General features: G+C 35.1%; 2 protein-coding genes across 3 annotated transcripts; one reads left to right on the plus strand and one right to left on the minus strand.

The window, feature by feature from the left end:
- Nucleotides 1-2323: 2323 nt before the first annotated feature.
- LOC114528516 (intraflagellar transport protein 81 homolog) lies at nt 2324-17851 on the minus strand. 2 transcript variants are annotated; one of them, XM_028550177.1, is made up of 23 exons: nt 17600-17851; nt 16670-16739; nt 15036-15139; nt 14711-14891; nt 13161-13250; nt 12871-12936; nt 12311-12421; nt 12007-12091; nt 10686-10753; nt 10198-10293; nt 9940-10035; nt 8236-8298; nt 7298-7381; nt 7035-7097; nt 6562-6648; nt 6325-6453; nt 5776-5865; nt 5395-5481; nt 4769-4840; nt 4561-4646; nt 3766-3811; nt 3396-3467; nt 2324-2632 (listed from the first exon to the last, which is right to left on the minus strand). In XM_028550177.1, the coding sequence occupies exons 1-23, from the start codon at nt 17671-17673 to the stop codon at nt 2522-2524; spliced, it is 2031 nt and encodes a 676-aa protein (XP_028405978.1). In that variant the 5' UTR covers nt 17674-17851; the 3' UTR covers nt 2324-2521. The 2 variants fall into 2 exon arrangements, with proteins under 2 accessions (XP_028405978.1, XP_028405986.1); XM_028550185.1 differs by lacking the exons at nt 2324-2632; nt 3396-3467; nt 3766-3811; nt 4561-4646; nt 4769-4840 and adding an exon at nt 4869-5119.
- Nucleotides 17852-17912: 61 nt separating this feature from the next.
- On the plus strand, nt 17913-23227 carry LOC114528200 (FUN14 domain-containing protein 1-like). The gene is made up of 5 exons (XM_028549819.1): nt 17913-17946; nt 19423-19600; nt 20219-20294; nt 20676-20822; nt 22688-23227. The coding sequence occupies exons 1-5, from the start codon at nt 17922-17924 to the stop codon at nt 22763-22765; spliced, it is 504 nt and encodes a 167-aa protein (XP_028405620.1). The 5' UTR covers nt 17913-17921; the 3' UTR covers nt 22766-23227.
- Nucleotides 23228-23578: the final 351 nt, after the last annotated feature.

Consider the following 23578-nt stretch of genomic DNA (forward strand, 5'->3'; position numbering starts at 1 on the left):
AATTAGATGAGATAGATAAATAGATTTAAAAATTTTGCCATTTGCAACCTGTGAACTTCTTGCAACCTGTGAACTTCTTGCAAGCTTAAACAGGACGCTGCAGGTTTTTCTATAATGATATAAGGTTGGTATCGACGCATGAGCACCATGGTGGCCTAGTGGTTAAGGCAACGGCCCTGCCAGGTTGTAAGCGTAGGTTCGAATCTTGCATGGCAAAGGTGCTATTTTTCCCAACGAAGTTACTTCTTAATTTAAAATTCTTCGGAAAGGATAAAGTCAAATAAAGAACAATGGCTTTCGACAAATGATGTGGTGGTCTAGTGGTTAAGACGGTGGTCTCTCAATCCGAGGACAAACATTTCAACCCCAGGCAATGCAAAAAAAATTAGTTTGAGAAATTTCGGCGTGATTTGGAAGCTTTAAAACAGTCGAAAGACTCCTCGGCCTTTGCGAAAGGACTGTAAATTGAAAAAAATTTGAAATTATAAAACTGAAAAAAATTCTCGCGTTCAAAAGTACCTGAAAATTGAAGAAAAAAACACAGGTAAAAAAGTTTTAAAAACATGGGTCTTCTAAAAAATACTGAAAATTAAGAAAGTCCGAAAAAAACTGAAAAAAAAAATTAAAAATTTCCCGCTTTTAAAAAACCCATGTTTACTTACCATTTTTTTTCACGAAAATTTGACAGGGTGATTTTCTCGAGACTGAAAAAATTTAATTTTTTTCACTTTTTTGAAATTCTCTTAGATTTTTTTTAAAGAAAAAGTATTTTGTCTTGGGCTACCTGTGTCTGTCTTGGGCTACTGTGTCTGGCTTGACACAGGTAGCCCAAGACAAAATACTTTTTCTTTAAAAAATAATCTAAGAGAATTTAAAAAAAGTGAAAAAATGTGATTTTTTTCAGTCTCGAGAAAATCACCCTGTCAAATTTTCGTGAAAAAAAATTAAGGTAAGTAAACATGAGTTTTTTAAAAGCAGGAAATTGTTAATTTTTTTTCCGTCTGACTTTCTTCATTTTCAGGCTTTTTAGAAGACATGTGTTTTTAAAATTTTTTTTACTTGTGCGTTCCTTTCAATTTTCAGGTACTTTGAACGCAATAATTTTTTTGTGTTTTTTTATTCCAAATTTTTTTCAATTTACAGTCTTTCGGAAAGGCCGAGAAGTCTTTTGACTGTTTTAAACATTCCAGATCACACCGAAATTTTTCAGGCTAATTTTGTTTCATTGCCAGGAGTTGAAACGTTTGTCCTCGGATTGAGAGACGAACGTCTTCACCACTAGACCACCGCGTCATTTGTCGAAAGCTATTGTTCTCTATTTGACCTAATCCTTTTCGATGAATTGCAAATTAAATAGTAATTTCTTTGGGAAAAATAGCACCTTTGCCATGCCGGACTCGAACTTACGTTTACAACCAGGAAGGGCCGTAGCCTTAACCACTAGACCACCAGATCGTGTGTTGATACCAACTTATGTTATTATACAAACACCCGCAGCGCCCCGTTAAAGTTTGCAAGAAGTACCTATAGAAGCGATCAAAAAACGTAGTGGATCATAGGCGGCCCAAAATTGCGCGAGAAATGTTTTTGAAATTTTTCAATGTGTAATTATATGAATGGGTACTCCAAGAGTCGAGGGCTTAGTATATATGACATTGCTCAATGTGGTGATTGTGGGACCCCATACAATTTAGCGAAAATTGACGACATTTTCAATGTTCCAAACACCAACCAAATATGCTAAAAAACTAGAGATTAGTCTTAGGAAACATTTAAAGTCATTTTCAGCATGTTAACACATTTTATAGAACATTTTTAAAATTTTCAATTTTGGCCAAAATGGTAAGGAACCAAAAAATTTGGTAAAAAAAAACCGGGAAAAAATTTAAAAATTTCTCCAGCTTCAGAAAAAGTACTTGAAAATTGAAAAAAGTACTGAAAAATTTTTTTCTTTTTTTTTAAGGCCTGCGTTCACACGATCCAATTTTGTCAGATCCAATTACTTGACGTGTGGAATGTAGTTTGTTATTGGTAAAGAAGTACTGCATTGGCTTTTGTTGACTTTCTGCCCATATACTTTGCAAGTCAACATACTATAAAACATCCATCAGAAGTGAATTGGACCCGACAAATTTGGATCGTGTGAACAGCCTTATAACTGCTCCGAAGTGATAGAGGTAGTTCCTTATGTGTAATGACGTAAAAACCAGAGGCCCCTGTTTGCAAATACCCCCCTTTTCGAAATTCATTAAAAGAGGCCCTGCCATACATCAAGTCTCTTATAACAAGTTAGCGGCAAATTTATTGTGATAATTTGAGATACACATCGAAGTCAACAAGTTATTTTTTTATTTGTGGCAAATGGCTAGTTACCATAATTACAGTATAATAAATAGAATATATTATGAATTCGGATCGTGATAGGCGATTTACGGGAGAATGGAAACGCTGCAATAACTAATCATAACTTTAACTATATTAAATGGAATATATGCAGAAATATACATTTATCTTAAATAAACTACAGTATCAATACATCATCTTCACCGTTTTGCACTGAAGACGGAACTTTAGATTGGGAACTGGCTTTCTTTAAACATTCTCGCTTGCACTCCAACAACGTAGTCAGATCCTGGAATGAAGTTTATTAAGTCTAATTATATGATGTAGTCACTAGCCATAATGTGTGTTTGCATGCTCTTTTATGACATTTTATGACATTGGGGGATCATTACACAAGTCTAGATGGCGCCTATCCACCAGGGGCCAGTTTCACTCTTTAACCACGTTTTGTATAGTTTTGTAAATCCTAGTTAACTCAGAAATACACAACTCTAATTGGCTAATTCTGTCCTTAACTAAAGTTAAAAGTTGACAAGTCTTGTATACAACTGGCCCCTTGATAGTGTTATTTTCCAATCTCTCTACAATTCTCCGTTGTTCGGTATAACCTGGATTAAACCTTAACATTCTTAAATTGGGGTGTTTTTTTTCATATAACAATTAGGTCCACGACTGTACTTTCATTGTTTTTAAGCATATTTAAAGGCCCGTTTACACTTGCAATTTATGCTGCAATTTTATGTGCGATTTTCTTCTTTTGATAGATGTGAACGAGTGAATAGTTACGAATGCTCTGATGTCTAAGAGCTCTTATTTGAACATTAGTAACTAATTCACTCGTTCACATCTGTCAAAAGAAGAAAATCGCACATAAAATCGCAGCAGAAATTGCAAGTGAAACGGGCCTTAAAGTTGAAAAAATCACTATCCAGTGAATAGTAGTAATATGACTAATATGAAGCTTTTTTTCAATCGGCCTCTAGCAGCTGTTGTATTACTTTTGCGTTATATTTAATTCGTGGCAATTTGTCCAAACATTAATTAAAACTTACGTTCCACATCTTCATTTGTTTGATGCTAGGCCCATGGTTTTCACGAACACTTTTCTGCTTTTCTCTTAAGCTCTGCAAATACGGGTAAATTTATCGATACAAGACGGCAGTTTATACATAAATCCGGGCAGACGGGTTTCCTCTTGACGTTAAAGGTCGACACACACCGGATGCGATGCGGCAACGCGACGCGAATGTTCAGTTTTCAGAAGTATATAAATTAAATTCTGGCAGCAAAATTTGGAATTTATAGACGCCAGAGCAGTCAAAATTGTAATACGCTGTCGATTTCATATCAAATTTATCATGTATAATCTAATAACTAAAGGGTTCTATTAGAAAAAGTATTCTGCAGATATAAATAACAAACCTTTCCCAAATTTTCTTGCTCTTGAATTTTCTTTGTATATTGTTCTCTAAATATAATACGGCATATATAGAAGGTGAATATGGCTTGGGTCAAAACGTCGCACTTGTCGTGCGCCCAACGAGTAAAAAACAATAGATAAGCTAAAAGTCATCGCGGAAAAACCTCTGCGCACGCGCCAATTTATCAGAGTATCAATTTTTTAAACAAAAACATGCCTACGGATAGACCAATCAATAGTTAAAAGCGTTCTAATATTTAAAGTTTGGAACGAAATGGAATTCATATAAATTTTCTTGTTTTTAACGGGTTGGCTTCAGAATATTTTTTCGAAAACAAAAGTTCAAACCTATTAAAAAGTTAGAAAAACCGCTAAACGTTTAATTTAAATTGTAAAAAACATCTTAAATTTCAATTATTAATAAGACGAAAATTTCTCGTATCCAGCGACATATTTTTTATTTAATAAAACGTGTTTCAAATAAAAGTTCGGAAACTATCGTTGCTTATTTAATAAAAAAATGTTTCAGACAATAAATGAGTAGCACCTTTAGCTCAAGTACTTGTAGGATGCAACTTCTTGAACTTTCTGGCGGATTGAAACATGGTTTTGTGAACACACGGAACTCATTATCTATTGACGTCTGACCTAGGCCTTATCTGTTACAGGAAATTTCAGAATATCTTTTTGTTTCGTTAGGGCATAGGTCAGAGCATATAATGGGAGGTCATGTAGGAATTAAGGAGAAAATAATACGTGGATCAGGAGCACTTGCTTTAGGTATGGTAATAACAGACCTGTAAGATTTCTTTTTATCGTTGGGATCCGATGATGTATATGACTTCATTTCTACTTCAATTCGATTCTCTTGTATTTTAAGAAGCTACAAAACCCGCATGCAGAAATTTGAGTCAGGCTATATGCACGAAGGTCGTCCTTATAACCAAAACAAATTGTTAGAACGCTTGTCCCTTTTGCATTGTTTATATCGACACTGAGCATTACCTTCGTCATGGAATTCAAGTAAAAGTATCTGCTTTCATCATGGGCAAGCTCATCTCTTAATGCTTTAACTTCCTAAATTGCACAAATTCATGATAAATGTCAATCAAAGTAATAACCTGCATATTGGACGTAAAAAGTTTCCTGATCTACTCCGCTATTTTTTTTCCTGCATGTAGACAGTCGGGCAGATCTTTAATGGTCGGGCACATCTTTTATTCGCGCCGATTTAAATGACCACTGTATATTGGTGGTTTGTCTCTCGTGGGGTATGATTGGGTTCGAATACTGGCTGGTACTATTTTGCTTTCCAAATATTTTTTACGATTTCTTTTCTTTCAATATTTGCAAACTCTAAAATTGAACCAGTGACAATATACCTCTTGGTTAGTTAGGGGCCGGTTTATTTTCTAAGCGTATGTGTCGTTAAAAGAGTGTGAGTGTTTGGTGGATGGATGTGAAGGGTGTGCCCGACAGTCTACGGAAAAACATTTCATCGACTTCCCACTCTTGCATATATAGGTTGCGTATACGTCGTATCATTTACTGCAGATAAGTTATAATGAAAATGGAGAATGCTTATAAAACTACAAATTAGGTTTACATTCATTAGTAAAAAAAGAACTCACTTGTTCCAATTTGGACATATTGCTCTCGAGATTAGCAGCCAGGTTTTCGTAAATTGCTTTTCTTTCATCATATTCTGCAGTCACTTCCTATAATACACAATTACGTTAAATAAAAAAGGGTTTAGAAGTAATTAAAATATTATATTAGGTTAAAGATTAACGTGAAGATGCCACATGCGAAAACTTCTTTTATAAATCTTAAATATAATTTTTGTTCTAGGATAAAATTCTTGAAATTATGTTATATAAATATACAATCTTAGAAATTTGCGGATGCATGCCCTTATAAGTTGCTGCGATTTCCAAGTTTAAAAAAAGCTTACTATATTAAAATCGGACAGCATTCAAGCGTTGAACCAAAAGTGAACACTTCATGCATACCTGACACTTCTGCCTCATTGGCCTTAGTTCCTTTATGATTGGAGCCAGCGAGCTTTTCTTTTCTACAATTGTGGAGTTCAATTTTCGTACCTATCGGAAAGAAAACACACTAGCTATCATTCCAGTGTAAATAATTTTTATATATGCGCAAGCAGATATATTGTTATCGTACTGTAAGCTGTAACCCTAAATCTAGCATTAGGAAGCTCTCTAGAGCTTCTGATTATATCGAAACAAGATGACATGTAACGTTACAAATCCATGCAATAAATTTATTGAATAATACAATAAAAACTTTGCAATTAATTGCAACTGAAACAAATAGATGGAAAACCTTGAACTAGATTTTACACGGTTAGTAGTATATTCTTTAAAATTAGAAGAATATAGTTCTCTTTCCATCGCATTACTATTCATGAATGGCCTAAGCTTTCAGTGCTTTATTTGCAAAATGTTTTGATCGATCACTCATTACTTCAAAACATTTATCAGTTACTGCTGTTAAATCATTTGTAGCTCCTAAAAAATTGATATGTTTTGGAGACGTACCATATCAGAAATTTCATCTAGGGATTTTCCTTTTTGTTCGTCCAAACCACTTTTCACAGAGGACACCTTTTCCAATTCCTCTTGTGTGTCGTGAAAACCTGACACTCCTTTTTGTACTTCCAACTGAGACTGTGAATACATTAATATTACAATTAAAATATTACATTCAAATTTTGTGGGCTATTTCGACTGCATGCGTGCATCAAATGTACATTTATTTGTGAAATGCAGACTTACTAAATGGTCGTTAAGTTGTCCTTCGCGACCCTTTAAAATTTCTTCTGAACGTGAGAGAACACCATATTCTGCCCGCAATTCAGTTAACTACGCCAAAACGCAAAGCACAAAATAATTTAATCAGTGACTTGTACACATCTTTTTAAAACAATTACACAAATTAGAGACATTTCCGTGTTTCTAGAGAGTTATGAAAGTACACGTGGGCGTTTAGGAGGGACGAGTTTTTTCCAAACTTTTAATTTCATGAAGCAACAAAAGGGTTTCCGACTCCCTTGATTAATTAACTTTTTAAAAAGATATAATTAGTGATTTTTTTACTGCACATTAATTCATATACGTATTAACTCTAATTCGTCTCACTGTGTATATTATATAATTATGTTTATATTTTGGTCTTAGCTAATGTTACATTAAACCGTTATACTGCACAATATAAGGACATTGCATCAGAACAATAATTTTTCACTCACTTCTTGTCGTTTCTTTTTGTACACAGTGCTTTTACTTCGTAACTTGTTAACATATCTTTTAAACTGCGAATGCAAAAAGAACAAGTTTTTCAAATTGTGCATTGTTACCATGGCTACATACAGGGTATATATCCATAAATCCCGTGTTAACATAAATTTTTAAAATGGTTATCGTATATCTATAAATGTACAATAACTCTACTAATCGAAGTGTGCATTGCTATACTGCCTATAGATACAGCAATGCATGTAGCTAAATGTACCTCGTCTCCTTTAATAACTTCGGATCCTTCACTTTGTTTTAGTGCTTCACGTTTGCTCTGCAGATCGCCTTCTTTGGCGTTTAACTAGTTACAGATTATTAATAATATACATTCCAATATAATCAGGAAGCAGCGTGGCAGGGTCTTCAAACAACTTAGCGTCAAATGTGGTATAACAACTGCCTAAAATAGACAAAACACTTCTCGACATTTCGACCTGAGGGCCTTCGTCAGGAGAGTTAGTATCCAACTCTTATAACGAAGGCCCTCAGGTCGAAACGTCGAGAAGTGTTTTGTCTATTTTAGGCAGTTGTTATACCACATTTGATGCTAAGTTATTATTAATATAATCCAATTATAGGAACTCATGTCCATTCAAGCTAAAAAAAACAACTAGGGACTTATCAAAAGATTATATTTATATATTTCTCTTAGTTTAAAAAACTATCGCGTTAGCATGAACAAAGTTTACTTAATTTATCGCAAACAAAAGTCATTGAAAAACTGTTTTTTTTAATTAATGATGCAGTGAAAAAGTATGTAGCTATTCTTGAAATTTCATTCAAGAATATTAAATTTTCAAGTACTTCAAGGTCAATGGAATGTTGCATTAATTTTTGCAAACTCGAGTATAATGATGTTCAAATAAGCTTTCTACAGTATAACCATGCTAATTACAGAGCCGAGTTATTACCTTGAAAACATGTCTCCTATTTTTTTCTTCTGAGTTCACATGCAGTTATTAGTGGGCGAAAATTGAATTGTAGAATACTTTTTTGAGACTTGGCCCAGGTGGTTAATAGTATTGGATGTGTATCAGAAAACAGGTGCGTAGTGCATGGGTGCATGTGAATAGGTAGAAGATATTTTTGCGTCCTTGAGAAAACATCAAAACTGCATGTGCGTAAAAATGAATTACGTATATGGCATGCACTTACCTCTTCCATAACCTCTCTTAGTTCTTCTGCAGCTGCATCTTTCTTACCAACGATTATTGAAGCCTTTGTGGTACAAAAAGGATGACAATATTTGTCACTTCGGACATTGGAATGTGATTATATTATTATACAACTATAATATTGTCATTTATGATTTTTGGCACTTCACTCGATGTGGATAAATTCTAGATTTTGAAAGGGTCTTAATTTCGAGTGGAATTAATTCCACTCGAAATTAAGACCCTTTCAACCTCTAATATTTTCATTGACGAATTTTTCGCGAGCAACACAATTGTTGAGAAAAAAAATATACATGTCCTGCGTAGTTTTAAAAATTAACTAGTCTATAAATGATAATTTACGCTCAGCAATTGCAAAGTATTCATGCAAAGGGTACATATATGTCCATAACATTAATTCCCAAGCCGGTGCGGAGCACCGTGCGAGGGTACTAATTCCGCCCGGCGATTAAGTATTACACCCGGAACCCGGTAGAACATAGCGGAATCCAAAGTTGCCCAAATGTCATGGACGTTCAATGGTCACGGTGTTTGTACGCATGCGCGAAATTTGAACGAATAAATTAGAACGGTCGTCTACAACTTGCTGATTGGCTAAGAACTAATTGAGAACGTCAGCATTTTAACTGTCATTTCGCAAACTATTTTTAAAAACAAAGTGAAATATGGAGTCAAATAAATTATATAAAGACAAGGAAAAGATTCGCAGAAACAGTTGGTTAAATAGAAACGACTCGTAGTTTATAAGCCTTGAAGTGGTAGGTGTCTATATTTTGTTTATTTCGTGTTTGCTGCAAGAATGCAATCAATGCATTATAATTTTCAAATAAAGTATGAGCTTCAAAGCGTATGTTGTTTTACGAAGAGCTAACCGACTGTTTAAGACTGTACATCATCGCTTAAACTTAAAAAGAGTTCTTAAAAGTGTATTTGGGAGTTTTGATAAAACAAATATCACTTTGAAGCTTATAGTCGCTGAAATCATTGTATAAATTCAATAATCGGACAACAAGATTCGATGTTTACTGCTTGCATGGTTATTAAAATTATTTGTGCTGTTTTGATGTTTGGGATGTTTGGCCATAGCAAAGTATTAGCACTCACTTGAACTACAATGTAATGCAGCAAACAAACGGGTGATTTCACTTCACCTTTACGACTGTCTTTGTTTCCGAAAAATTCGCCAGAAACATCAGCTATCAAGTCATTTCATAATTAGCTTAGAAAATTTGGTCTGGATTATGTTTCAACTAACTTACAAAAGTTTGCAAAATACTACTGTATAACACTTATTAAATGCAATGGAGAGCAATGGCGAGGGGTTGCTGCATGCATGTATTTCTAGTACAAATACAAATTCATAACTAATAACTAATACAAATTATTCAACGAGGTTGAACTTGACTATCAACCCGAGGTTTGACGCACATGTGCATGGAAAGAAGTAGGCGATCCCATATATTATAACGTCACCCGATGGACATGACGTTTTTTTGTATGTGAATTCTCTTAAATAAGTAATAAATCTATAATATCATAAATAACGGAACATCTTAATAATTAAACAATTTTAATAAACCTGGGGCATGAATTATAGAGCGTACACATGTATTACATAATGTACGCATATTGATTTAAAACAAACTTGATGCATAACATACAAGCAAATATAAGTTAGCTATACCTGTTGACGGAATAAAGACAATTTGTCGTCAATTGGATCATTGCGAACCATGCGTTTTTCAATCAGCTTGTTGATTTCATCCGACAATTGTCTTATCTGAAATAATAATAAATAAAATAGATATAGTTATCATGCACAGCTAGGATACTCGTATATATCGCGTACGATACGCGTATATGATACGCAAAAAAGACATACGCAAGCGGTGCTCTACCCGCACCTCGACGTGTTAATTTTTCATATTTATCATAAGCGAACCTGCTGATTTAACTGATCTAAATCAGACTGTCCCATAGCTGGCTCATCAATTACTCGCTGGATGTCACCGATTGCTTTTTGCTTCGCTTCAATATCCTGAAAGAAATAGTAGTTACTTGTGTAAATGATGCAAATGGTGTAAATTAATGCAAGTACCTTCCCAATTTTTTGGTTTTCTTTAGGAAAATATTAGCTACATTTACAACATTTACATTTACAATAGCCGAATGAATAGAGACGCGGGGAAAATTAATAGAAACTCATCTTAACGGAAAAATGGACGGTAAAAATCCGTCTGAATATGAATGGGGATGAAAATTTAAACTGTTATGACTGTCGGGGGTAGGGCTACAAAGTATGGCGTTATACTGTATCAAGATAGTCGTTTTGCTTATCTCCCTAGCTTACCACCGATTGTAAATATATCTGTACACTGTTGCCTATATATCGGTAATATTTAGAAGTACTTGAGTATTATTGAACGGTACCTTTGGGATCTTATCCTGACATAGGTAAGAATTTATCTTACATTCCTCCTCAAGTTTTCGCACAAGGTCTACAGGAGAAATAGCATAAAAGTACACAATATTTTGACAGTCATATTGCATGTGTTTAGTTTAAATATAATTGTAGCCTGCTTCATAACTTTGACTCGATATAACAATGTAAATGCTCCTTATTTCTTACTCAAAATAGCAAATTTACCGTAACATTGACATTTTAACGGTTAACTCAACACGAGTTTGCCCCTGCACATGTCCGTCAGTTCCCCCTTGACCACGTTGCCTTTTTTCTTCGCTCACAATGGCGACCAGTATAAAACTTTTAAAACACGATCAGCAATTTCAGCTACTCATCCGAAGGTTGAAGGTCTTAATGTGGCAGAGCACCCATTATAGTAGTGCAGTTGAAAGGCATTTACAACTCCCGACCTTCTATGCCAAATGTGTAAATACATGCGATGCAGAAAAGGTTACAAAGTATATTTGGCTGGCCTGGGACAAAAGCAGCAGTTAATACTTAAAGCAATAAGCCTTTCTCACGATGCGGATATGCCGCCATTTTTGGGGTACTTTTTTTCAAAACTGCAAGCGTAAGACCTCATAACGGCAACAGTCTTATTTTAGTCTGGAGTCATTCTTCAAATGGTCTAAAAAATGATTCTAAAAAAACTTTTGTTATAACTTTTTAAACCCGTTTGAGAAAGTTGAAAGTACCCCATGCAAAAAACGTCATCGTGGGAAAGGCTAATTGAGTACGAAAGTAGCTTTGTTTTTAGCGCTGACGTCAGCGGATAGAGGTTCAGAGTTAATTGCACTTGATTTTCGACATAGGCGTTTCCACCCGGAAGGTGTATCGTTCAACCTTCCCTAGAAACTTTATCATTTTCTAGGAACAGTATTGAGTTAAAGAGTTTTTTGTTCCTGTGCAGGGGCAAGCTCGTTGTGAATAGTTAATTACTGTAAATTCTCCATTGTGAAGAAGAAATTAAGAGACATATTAAATTAACATTGTTACATCGAATCGACGATATGAAGTACAATTAGGCTATAACTGCAGCCCTTGCATAAAGTAGAATATTGGGCCAATCTACTCAATTGTGTGAATTATATTAGTAGCTATTAGGTATATAAAGTAGAATATCAGTTCCGCCCAAAGCCTGCCATCTTGGTTTTTAGTATAAAAATAAATTCGTGCACTTTTTCTCACATCCTATTGCTCGGAATCACAGTCTTTACTCACAGAGTTAAAAACTGATTGAAAATAAACAAACGGACACGATTTGTCAGTAATTTCTTCTATACTCACCAGAACCAGTTGTTCCCACTCCTTGGGAACGCGTATTCTTCAATTGTTGTTGTTGTCGCTGGTATTTCTGCTCAGCATGAAGAAGCTATTACGATGATAGAGAAAATATACATTTTTAGGTAACATATTTTGCGATAGCAGTCATGTTTGAAAGGCCATAGCTCTCCGATTTAATTAAAGGCACGCTTACACTGAACGCCAGTTTGATGTTTCAAAATGTGTAAATCTGCATTTTGCGAGAAATTTTTGCCTGTGAAATCAGTCCTTTATAAGTTGATTATTATACAAACTGGATGACCTTTACCTGGTTTTTCTGATCGATCATCTGTTGTCTCAAATCGGTCTCTTGTTCTCTCGCGATCCGTAAATTTCGAGCAGCAGTAATCATTTTTTCGTGATTCTTCACAGACTCAATCTATTATACAAATAAAATCAAGACGAGTTTAATTTCTAGGTGACTGACATGCCCCCCAAATTTAAATAACTCTGCAGAAAAGAAGGGTCTCTCCATAGCCCCGTTTACACTGCACCCGATTTATTGGCACGGTACGGCTAAAATGGGTACCCGTGCCGTGCCAATAAATTGACTGGAGCGTAAACGTGGCTTTTATATCCCCGGTGCATGGTCACTCAACTTAGGTTACGTTCACACAGGACCGGACAAATTTTGAACCGTGCTGGAATTCGTTCGGTTTCATCGGGTGAACACGTAGAACCGGTCAAATTTTCTTCCACTTTTACCGTGTGAACACTTGAATTAACCGGCCGAATTCAAGAACGGTTCCAACTTTGCCTGGTGCTGTGTGAACGCATAGTCTTTTACATGTACGTCTATATATACATATTATTCGTTTTACAGTATACCTTCTTTTTCACACGGTCCACACGCTTGATGAGCTGTTCCCGTTCATCCTCCATGTTAACGATGTCCTACAGTGCGAATATAGCAAAATAATCCGGAAATCACATGTTTCTATTTGAACTTATTGGCAAAAAGTAAAATGGGAAACCTTTCTGCAGGCCACAAAAATCTTCAATTGCATTATTGGAAGCAATTTTTTGCCGTAGAAAAATTCACGGATTGCAATGGTCTACTCCGTTGCATTGATTGCAATGCTTGTCATTTAAAGCTTTAGTGAATTCACTTTGTATACCTTCTTAATTTCGCCAGTTGAATATCCAGATGACTTTAACCGTTCTAATTCTTTATGGAATTCCTTAAATTGTTCCATAAGTTCACCATACTGAAGAAAAAAGAGCGTTCATCAGCAAAAATTGTATCTTGATTATATTGTATACTCGAGGCATTACGATAGAATTTATTTCATATAGAGGGTGTATGAATAAAACTGCAACCCTTACAATTCCCAGGGGCCTACGATCTTTTACAAATCCCGCCCGGATATTAGGAATTACACCAGGGTATTGTGACAGAACATAGCGGAATTTAGCGGAATCCAAAGTTGTCCAAATTCTATGTCGTGGAGACTGATCTGTGGTCATGGACCGTGCATGGTGGACGTTCAATGATCATGGGGTACTTGTGCACACGCACAAAATTTGAACGAGTAAAGACTGGTAATCAGCAACTTGCTGATTTGCAAGACAAAATTTTTCATTGAAAGACAAAATTGTATTTCAATGAAAAACGTCAGAAATTTAACTGTCATTTTGCAAACAAACTATTTTTTTAAAAAAATATTTTGTAAACACAATATGAAATGCGGAATGGGGATGTAATAGTTGAACAAATTCCAGAACGCGAAAAAAGACTGAAGCGAGAGGCAGCGATTTAATAAGAACACGTATTTTTAATCAGCGAAATTGGACACTGATTGAGGGGGGAAATGTTCGAGTTTGTTGACCGGAACTTTAGTATCGGAAAATTTGAGCGCATGCGTAAACAGAAACATTTACTAGCATTTGCTTTACTTGTACAGATTGGTATATACATATTTAAACTATTATATTTATGTACCAATCTATACTATATAAGCAACCTCTTGCAACCTCTTTAAGCCTTAAATGTACTTTAAGCGTGTAAATGTATGCTTATATAGGTGCACAGAAAGGATTAATTTCGATATGATAAACCAACAACGGTCTAAACTGTGATATATTATATTCTCAAGGAGTTTTGTTTTTCAAATTCGGTTTTCTCAATTCACATTACGTGAAGAATTATCAAGTCTGTGTTGTCGTTCGCGACAACGACAAACTTCGGCTTGATCATTCTTCGTATAATGTTCAACCTCGAGCTTCGCTGTCGAGAAATATCATCTTTCAGGTAAGATTTCACCGTATCCCTCTCGCTTCGGGTCTATAAATGATAAATGTTCATGCAACCACTTTCAAAAATATTTTTTTAAAAGAATTATAATGTTCATGCAACCACTTTCAAAAATATTTTTTTAAAAGAATTATGAACACTAAATTTGTGTCAAATTCACATTCACGCTCCCTTGGGATCTCGATATCTTGGTGTGACATCAAGCGTGGGATATAGCTACGACTATTTATCAGTTGTACTTCATGAAGGAATAACGTGCATGAAAAAGTCATAATATCACACGCTATTACTTCACACCTTCGATGTAACGATTTCACACATCTGTGAATTCTTTTAGATATATAAATAATAATTTGCTTTACTTCGATTGTTGATAAAGGTTCTGAATATGCACCGTTGTGTAGCACAACTCACCCCTTCATTGAGTTCAGAAATATCTTGATCAGCAATCTGGTCAGGTGGTATATCAATACGCACTAAATACCGAGCTAAGTAAGCCCGTTTTTTCAGGTCATCCATGTTTTGGAAGAGCCATTGTAGAATGGGATAAACGACAGGCTTTTCCCCTTGAACCAACCCCTGTCTGAACGCATTGCTGTAAGACAAAATGTAAGGGTTCGATCTTAATTATGCGTGCTCTGTACTCACAAGAATGTGAATCATCCCAAATCAGAAAAATTTAAAAGTTTGCGGTTGCAAACCAAGTTTGCATGGTTTGAAAGAAAAATGTTCGACTTACGGGTTATCGGCACCTATCGTAGGTTTGTATTTGAGTACACGCAGGAACGTCAACATACGAACAACCATCGACTCTGGATCCTCTTCTCGGATATCCAATTTGTGCTATATAGAAATAATGAAAAAATGATTAACTTTGACACACGATATGAATTGAACAGATTCGGTTGTACGAAGGCTGGATAGCGCTTTATAGTGATTTTTTTCAACCTTTCTTTTAAGTGCTTGAAAGACAATACAACAGGATTCTCAATTTATAAAAACTGAAAGGTTTAGTCAAAGTTAAAAAAACTACTATGCCCTTTGAACCAAGAACCGCAATTAATACGGAAATGTTGATGCTAAAAATGTCCATGGGTGTAATCAACACAAAAGTTTCGTAGGTAGTTGCCAAATTTACATCTCTTAAACGTGGTTCTAATTGCATTGCGAGTTGCATGAAAAATTGCACCGTGCAATAGGGCCTCAATTTGGTTAATTGTCGCACATCCTGTAGGAGAAAATTCACTGTAATTGCGGCTTTGTGCGATTACAGAAAAGTTTTACCAAAAAGGCAATATACCAATCAGACCCTGGCCCAGTTGTCTATTTAGATTGATTGCAAAATGTAATAATACTATTATTTACACATATAAATTTATAGTTCATTCGCGATTATCATCGAGGATCGGTGTCCTGGACACTGAGCTCTACTGGACAAACCGGGTATTGTCTATTGATATTAACTAGTGGTATTGATATTAACTTTGTGCAATTTGATTGGACGAATAATTTTTTTCGCACGTTTTTGGCGGCAATTTGTTCACATTACATATGTATTTTCCAAGATGGCGTCAAAATATATGAACCAGTGAACGACACCGCAGAAATTGGTGTTGGAAGTCAAATATCTCATCAGTTGCTCACATTTGAATCCTAGTATTCAGAAACTGCTGTCAAAGAAAATACTATCAAATAAGTTGAAAACTAGTTCAATTTTTCTTCCAATATCGGTTTTGGAAACTTTTGAAGGCTCTTCGTATGCATCTGCCACCGTAAAATGGCCATTTTGAGACATTTTCAGACGATTTGTTTTTGCCGTGTGGAAGCTTCAAATCTTTTGTGCAAGAGATATTTTGTTGAGTATTTATAAATCTTTTAGCTTGCCGAATTTAAAGTCTAAGTATTGAGAATTACGGCTGAGTCTACCAATTTCCGCGGTGTCCCAGTGAACAGGCGTGAAATCAACCTCGTACCCATGGCATGAAATATAGCTAATTCATGAATCTTAAACATTTTAATACTATTCAAAAAAGGTATTCTTGTAGAAAGAATTTATTTGTCACTTTGAAGAAAATGACGACGAAACTGAACGGTATAATAATAGATATGTTTCAAATTTTCAACTTTGCGTCATTCTGTTTTTTTTGCTGTAGGCTTTAGCCTAGGATTACGACCCGTTGACTTTTTTAGTTTCACTTTTGACTCGTAGGACATACATATGTATATAGCAAAAGATTGTGTCTATAAGCGTGAACTGTTTTACATGTATTGTACGTCAAAATTTTTTTGCATTAATTGTTTCATAGACCCCTTGTGTCTCGTTTTTGTTCTTTTTTGTCCATTTGGGTATTGCAACAAGCAACAAAACTTTACCTGTGGGTTGATTTCCGCAAAGACATCATTGAGAATTTGAAGCAGAGTTAGAGGGTTTAGTGAGTCAAAGCTAGATGAAACAAAACATATTCATGAAGAAACAAATTTTGACAATCACTTGTGACCACACACCCATGCTATCTAGTATAATAATGACATATACCATCTAGTATAGGTCATTGCCGGTGGTGCAAGAGACGGTCAGACTACCTGTAGCAAAGACCTGCATAGCTCGCTAGATCTGAAAAGTGGTATATTAAGTTGGGATGCACATATGCATGCAATTAGCAATCTTCCAATTATAGGCACTTATTGTGGGTGCTGCTATTCGAGATCCGGCTTTGTAGAAAAAGTAATTAACAATAGAGGAAAACTAGAAATTAATTTGAACTAATTTGTGCAAAGTGAACTCCAATAATTTTTGATAATTGTTGAACATTCCCAGGTCCCCAAGTGAAAAATTAATTTTCTATTGTGCTAGTTTTGCAACACCAAAATTATTTGGTCGACAAATTGAAGGTAAGCAAATCTAGCTTACATTGCCTAGATAGGATTGAACCTGAAGACTAACATGCAACCTGAAGACTAACATGCATAGTACAGATGGCACTTTGGCATGTGGAAACAGCTGGGTTTAGCCTCAAATGAGAAGTGCTGCCTGTGGACTCTAAGGAATTCAGGCAGGAATAACACTGTTTCAGTACTTTGCTGCTGAGCTATTTCCTTTTTTGGAGCTGTTGCTGTGCAGCTCTTGAAATTGTATATTTACACAAAAGAATCCTGAATCCATAGATTCACGACTTTGCGTAACGCTGTAACGCATTATTAAAAGTACATACTTTTAATTGCTTTCACAGTAGAGGCGTATATTTTCCCTAAATGAGGCAACAAACCAAACCGTTTTGTACAAAACTATATTAAATCGCATACCTTATCAAATTATAGCTTTTGTTGTACGGTTTCTGGTTGAGATTGTCAACTATATATTTCAATTGCTCGCTCATGCTTGTCGGTAAATTATGTTGTATCAACGTGAGTTTATAGAAACCAGATCGATAGGATCTTCTAGATTAAAGCATCAATCTATTACATTCGTTCAATAAACAATTTATTTTACGCGCTTTAACTCCTCCTGATGTCCACCAAAACATTGGCTTGGCAACTGTTGTCATTCGGCCATGTTTTAATATTTCTAAGCAACAGACAGACATGCGCAATAGAGTCCTCAGTCCTTGCTCATCGAATTTTCAAGATGGCGTCAGAAAATGGAGTGGATGGTATGTGAATTGGATTTTGATCAGATTTGGTGGACTTTTTTGACCTTTTTACATTTTATATTAATGCATGTAAAATATATTACAGTTGGTGTTTCAATTTTCGATGTATTAACAAAGCTTTACTGCAATCCATAGACTTTTTTGAGTTCTTTTTTTTTCACTATTAATTGTGTAGTCGAATAAATATGGACTTTTCTTTTACAATTACTGTAAAATTAAATACCGTAATTGTATTCAACAACTGTCCAAACACTAAGCATAAATTTTGTGTTTGGTTATGTCATGTGGCATTGTTAATATAATTATAATTATAATTGAAATTTAGGTTAAGTGAAATATAATTGTATATTGTTTATCAAACATTGGATTAATCTTGACCAAGGTCACAAAAATGCTTATGCTTAAATTTTGTTAAAAGATTGTACCAGACTCTCATATCATATTATGGAGAGTATAAAAAGAGTATATTTGGTATAATGGACACCCATTCTGATATCAGCTTGATAATCATACTGCCAACACTGTATTCCTGCTCTTAGTATTCTCAAACTGGTGTGTTGGAAACTTGCTGGGGGAAACTGTAGCTGGTGCTGTTTTCCTAATTAGGTTTTGGGTAGAGATACACTGATGGTTGGGCCATATAAGCAACTGTCAATATTGAAAAAGTATTCAATATAACCAGGGAGCAGTGTGGCAGGGTCTTCAAACAACTTAGCATCAAATGTGGTATAACAACTGCCTAAAATAGACAAAACACTTCTCGACCTTTCGACCTGAGGGCCTTCGCCAGGAGAACTCTCCCAAGTAGTGTTTTGTCTATTTTAGCAGTTGTTATACCACATTTGATGCTAAGTTAAAAATCATATATTGACAGTTGCTTATATGGCCCAACCATCAGTGTTAAGTATCTCAAACCAAAACTTGTCAATATTGGAAAAAAATATTAAAGGGCTTTTAACATTAATAATTTAAAGATTTTTACAGCTAAAAGGAAAATATTTATTAACATGTAAAAAAAGACATTACCTATAAATTGCCTTTTTTGGCCAAATGCCAATTGTTGTAAGTAATTATTTTCAACATCAAATTGATATACTTATTTATTATTTAACAGCTGTATTTTAATCCAATGTTGTTTTAACCCAAAGGTCACCATACAAATATATTAACATCAGAACAATTCTTTGATCACATGATCCTGTGGTTATTAAATTCTACCCTAATTAGTCTGTATAATACAATTGATTCCTATTTTACCAAAATATCAAGTTGTGTATAATTTTCAACCTTTTGGCACAAGAAAATTCCTCGACTAAATGATATTGTAATTTTTCATCCAGATATTCCAATAATTCTTGATCAGATGACCAAATGATCAGAGTAATTCTTGAGGTCTCATCTCATTGTTTATCAACCACCAAACCCCCTCCCTCTCCCATCTGCTTTGTATAGAGACAGCTTTCTCTGTGTTTGCAGATGAGAAAAAGCCTGCTGAGGATGAAGAACTTGATGATGTTGATGGCTACAAGGTCATACGAGTTCCAGGTTTTGGCAAAGATACATATTGGGATGTTGCTGTTAGAAGATTAGGTGAACTTGATCTCTCACGTCGTCCAGTTTATCAACAAGTTGGTGCTGGGGGAATCACAGGCTGGTTAGTGTATTTCAGAATATTTTTATATTTCATAAAATTATAAATTGATATATTTTTTATTATATGTTATATAATGTTATAAATTAAACAATTGTATAGGATTGATTTCCATGCCTTTACTGGAACTGCATGGGGTGATCCAACTTAATTGCACTCTTGTTTTTCCTCCCTCTTTCCAATATCTTCATCTTTTGAATTTTACAATTTAATTCATTGTCCCCTCGAACATCGCATGAACTTTATACTTTACATATGCATTGAGTATGCTTTGCATTTGGAGGAGATTATTTCATGTTACATACATATGTGATATGTGGCGTATTTTGGAGGGAAAACATGTAAAACATCGTATCCTTTCGGCGTTTCACTCAAAGTCTGCATTATTTAGTAAAATAAGTCTTGAACAGTGTATATTTGGTGGCTGCAAAACACCAAGCGATATTAAGGCCGGTATAAAATATAATGCCTTTAGTTTGAATGGTCTATCTTTAATCGATGTTGTAAATGTCATCGCCATTATAACCCTAAAATCATAGTGGCAGTGCGGAAATGAATGAAAATATTGCCCCGAGAAGTCTCTTTTGACACACTGTTGACAATGTGAAATTACTTATTCAGGTTTGTGGGAAATATATTTAAAAAGGTTGGAAAAGTAACTGCACTCGCTATTGGTGGTGGACTACTCGTTTTACAAGTACGTATTATTTTCACGCGTCCTAAAACCAGGTCTATATAAAATATTTTTCTTCCTGACAGCAGGCATTCATACACAAACAATTTCTTGCGAAATTAGGTTTGTTTTAAATATATTGCACAATGTTAGGACACGCGGATCGCAGCCTCTTGTTTACAAATCACCGTTGCGCGTTAGAGTAAAAATGAAAGTAATTTTGTTTATGACATGTTCATTCGTGATGTTTCTCTGTTCCTCAAAAAATCCTGGCAAATTGCTGCCATCCTGGCGGACTTTCTCAAGCCATGTCTATTGCCTATATTCTATTACTGTGTTATAGACTTTATTGTAATGTTATTTACAGGAGTGTGTTATTTACTTTCCTCTATCGGCTTATTGCAGCTAGCCTCGCAATCGGGTTATGTAACAATAAACTGGAAGAAAATAAATAAGGACGTGGGAAAAGTCTCTAAGAATGTCTCCGAGAAATTTGGAGAGTACACCTCGTCCCGGAAACAACAAAGCAAAATCGCCAAATATTTTAATAAGGTTAGACATGCCGTCTTTATGATGTCAACTATATATAGCATTGATAATTCCAGAGCTTAGTAACTAATTTATCTAGGGTATTCACATTCCTCTGTAATCGAATACAATGCGAAGCATTGATTCAGACCGCCCTCTTTGAGTCCAATGAGTTTCGCTACGCATTTAGCTACCTCTGGTTTTTCTCAGTTTTCAAACTTTCCACGGAGAGTTTGGAAAAATTCTTAACAATTGAGTAGAAAAATGTACATCATCAATTCTGACATAGGTTTCCAATAGCATTAAGGGTGAAAAATTACGTCAACAGTGAGAACATGTTTAGAACGTTAGGAAAATGGAAAGAATAGAAGGCAGTGCATCGGCTGGGTAGAGCTATGTTGAATATTATCATTCACTGTATCGTATTATCATTTTGACTCGTTTATTCAAGTCGTGAGCATGGCCATGAACAACTGTATGTAAATAAGGTTTGAGCATGCGCACTGTTAAAAACCGTTGCTACGCAAATAATACTATGAGCATGCGCATCAATGTCAATTTTGAAGAATGTGGCGCGCGTTGAAATATCACGAGACACAAAGAAAGTGAGTAATACCGTCGTCGATGTTTTTGGCTAATTTTTGGAAGCAAATCAAGTTTGAGCTGGAAGAAAGCAAGAAGGTACAAGATATAGTATCTCGTCAAGTGAAATGAGCGAGTTTTCTGTGTACAACAAATACTGAAATACCTTCTTAATCGCATAACGCACTTAGCAAACTGCAACTATTATATTTTACTGACACTCTAGTCGGCCTACATGCATCCCGTACGGCCTACAGCTATAATTTCTAGTTCGTAGCTATATTCTGATGTAAGATTTATTATTTTTTCAGCCCAGTCCAGTTAAACGTTTTCAAAGCACAATTTGCATGTTTAAATCTATATTTTTAGAAAGAGTATATCAAAATGAAGTGAAGTGCCAAAAATCATAATTGATTTACCCTCACTTATTCCCGGCATTACCATCATATACACATTAACCACGCTTGATCTTGTCATCTACCTCTGTAGCTCAGTGGAAAGAGCATTGCACCCGGCACCGACATCGCAAAAGCGTAGGTTCGATTCCTGCCGGAGGACCGATGGTTGACTCAGTTTTCCATCAACTGTTCCTGGCTTGAATTTGAAGTGTGTATAATTCCACTCGAACTTAAGACCCTATATCAAAATGAGTATAAAATTGCAAAATTTGACTGCGAAATGTTGTTAACTGCATGCTCTCTGCCTCTTAAGAAAGTTTAATTAAGTGGTAAGAGAGGAATCAGTTTTGAAATAAGTTTTCTGGTTTTAAAATAATCAAAATAATGTTTTCCTGCTTGTCAAATGATATTAGTAAAATTACATTCAACAAGCAAAGGTAGCTTACAGAGTGCAAAAGCGCGAATACATAATCATAAACTGAGGTAATCCTTGGTCAATGTCTTTTTAAAGAATGATTTTTAAGAGGCATTGTATGTCAACTGTCTTGAAAAAGTTCAATACTTTTCAAAGGAAAATGCTCTAAATTGGCGATATATTCCGCCTTACCGTAAAGTTGTTATAGTTGTATAATGATGCGCCTATATATGGACATGCATGCCACGCAATCCACTCGCTATTTTCACCTCTTCTTTGACGTGCACGTTCTCGTGCTAAATCTGCCTAATATAAGCAAATGAATTGCAATTTACCGTCAGATGCGAGCCTAATATTTACACAGGATATCAGTTACGTCCGGATTCGAATGCATGCATACACATCAGAAGGAAGTTTTAGTGGTATTTAATTTTTTATCATTTCCCCAGACCATGCAACTTTCCCTTTTTTCACACACGCTGCTTTTTACCCAGGGTGGTCAAGTCGTCCAAAAGAATGTTGTGGTGGCAAGTGGGTTTGCCGCTGGCTTTCTACTTGGATTGGCGACCTAATCCATAGTTTTATCGAAGACATGAGATTGTGTAATGATCAGTCGCATAAAGCCTAATTTCCTATATTTGGGGGGTAATTGTCGTAAAAAATATCAGAATAGTCACTGTGAATAAGATTTTGCCACAACAGTCGGCCAAAAATTGAAATAAAGACTTCTATTATTTTTTATATTATTATTATTATTATTGAAAAGAAATATTCATCCCGACTATTTCGCATCGCTCGAAACGACTTGAACTCAACCAAACAGAAACTAGACATTTGCTGTTTGATGGAACTAAATAATTATGAACGTGAAGGCTAAGGCTTAAACACCTTAAAAGCATAATATTCAGTTCGCATGTTGACCTAGCCTTATTTGAAACACCCGACCTTAGTTCAAGTAATCCATATATATTCAAGCATTCAAGGTCAGGAAATTCGCAAACTATAAACTCTGCACTTTTTTTCTTTATGCCTCGATCCGTTTTGTTTCGTTATAATGTCATATAAGGTGTTTTTGCTTTATATTGAATGGTATTTTTGAAAGTCCACCAAGACTGGCTGAGCTGTAAATGTTAAGACCTAAATTTTGAAAGCCCATAAATAATATTTTAAATTAATATTTGTTAATTAATACACATTTTTATACATATAGTTGTATTTAAAGATGAAATATAGTATACTGAGTAATGCATATATACTTTATTCATGCATATCATGCTTTCTACAAAAACGAAAATATTCTTGTTTTAATATAGTTATAATAAACTAGCTAATAATCACGGCCGGGGTCTGCTATTTACAAAATAACTTTGGGAAATACATGCTGA

Source organism: Dendronephthya gigantea, unplaced genomic scaffold (assembly GCF_004324835.1).
Source record: "Dendronephthya gigantea isolate DGI-Jeju-01 unplaced genomic scaffold, DenGig_1.0 000001F, whole genome shotgun sequence".
Lineage (NCBI taxonomy): Eukaryota > Metazoa > Cnidaria > Anthozoa > Malacalcyonacea > Nephtheidae > Dendronephthya > Dendronephthya gigantea.

Excerpts from the sequence above, each read along its gene's own strand:
- LOC114528516 (XM_028550177.1), bottom strand. The coding sequence starts at position 17,673 with ATGAGCGAGCAATTGAAATATATAGTTGACAATCTCAACCAGAAACCG. Across the intron at positions 7,098-7,297 it reads AAGTTATTAAAGGAGACGAG|TTTAAAAGATATGTTAACAA; the intron begins GTACATTTAGCT and ends TTGCATTCGCAG. Across the intron at positions 6,454-6,561 it reads GACAACTTAACGACCATTTA|TCTCAGTTGGAAGTACAAAA; the intron begins GTAAGTCTGCAT and ends ATGTATTCACAG.
- LOC114528200 (XM_028549819.1), top strand. The coding sequence starts at position 17,922 with ATGGCGTCAGAAAATGGAGTGGATG. Across the intron at positions 17,947-19,422 it reads GTCAGAAAATGGAGTGGATG|ATGAGAAAAAGCCTGCTGAG; the intron begins GTATGTGAATTG and ends CTGTGTTTGCAG. Across the intron at positions 20,823-22,687 it reads TCGCCAAATATTTTAATAAG|GGTGGTCAAGTCGTCCAAAA; the intron begins GTTAGACATGCC and ends CTTTTTACCCAG.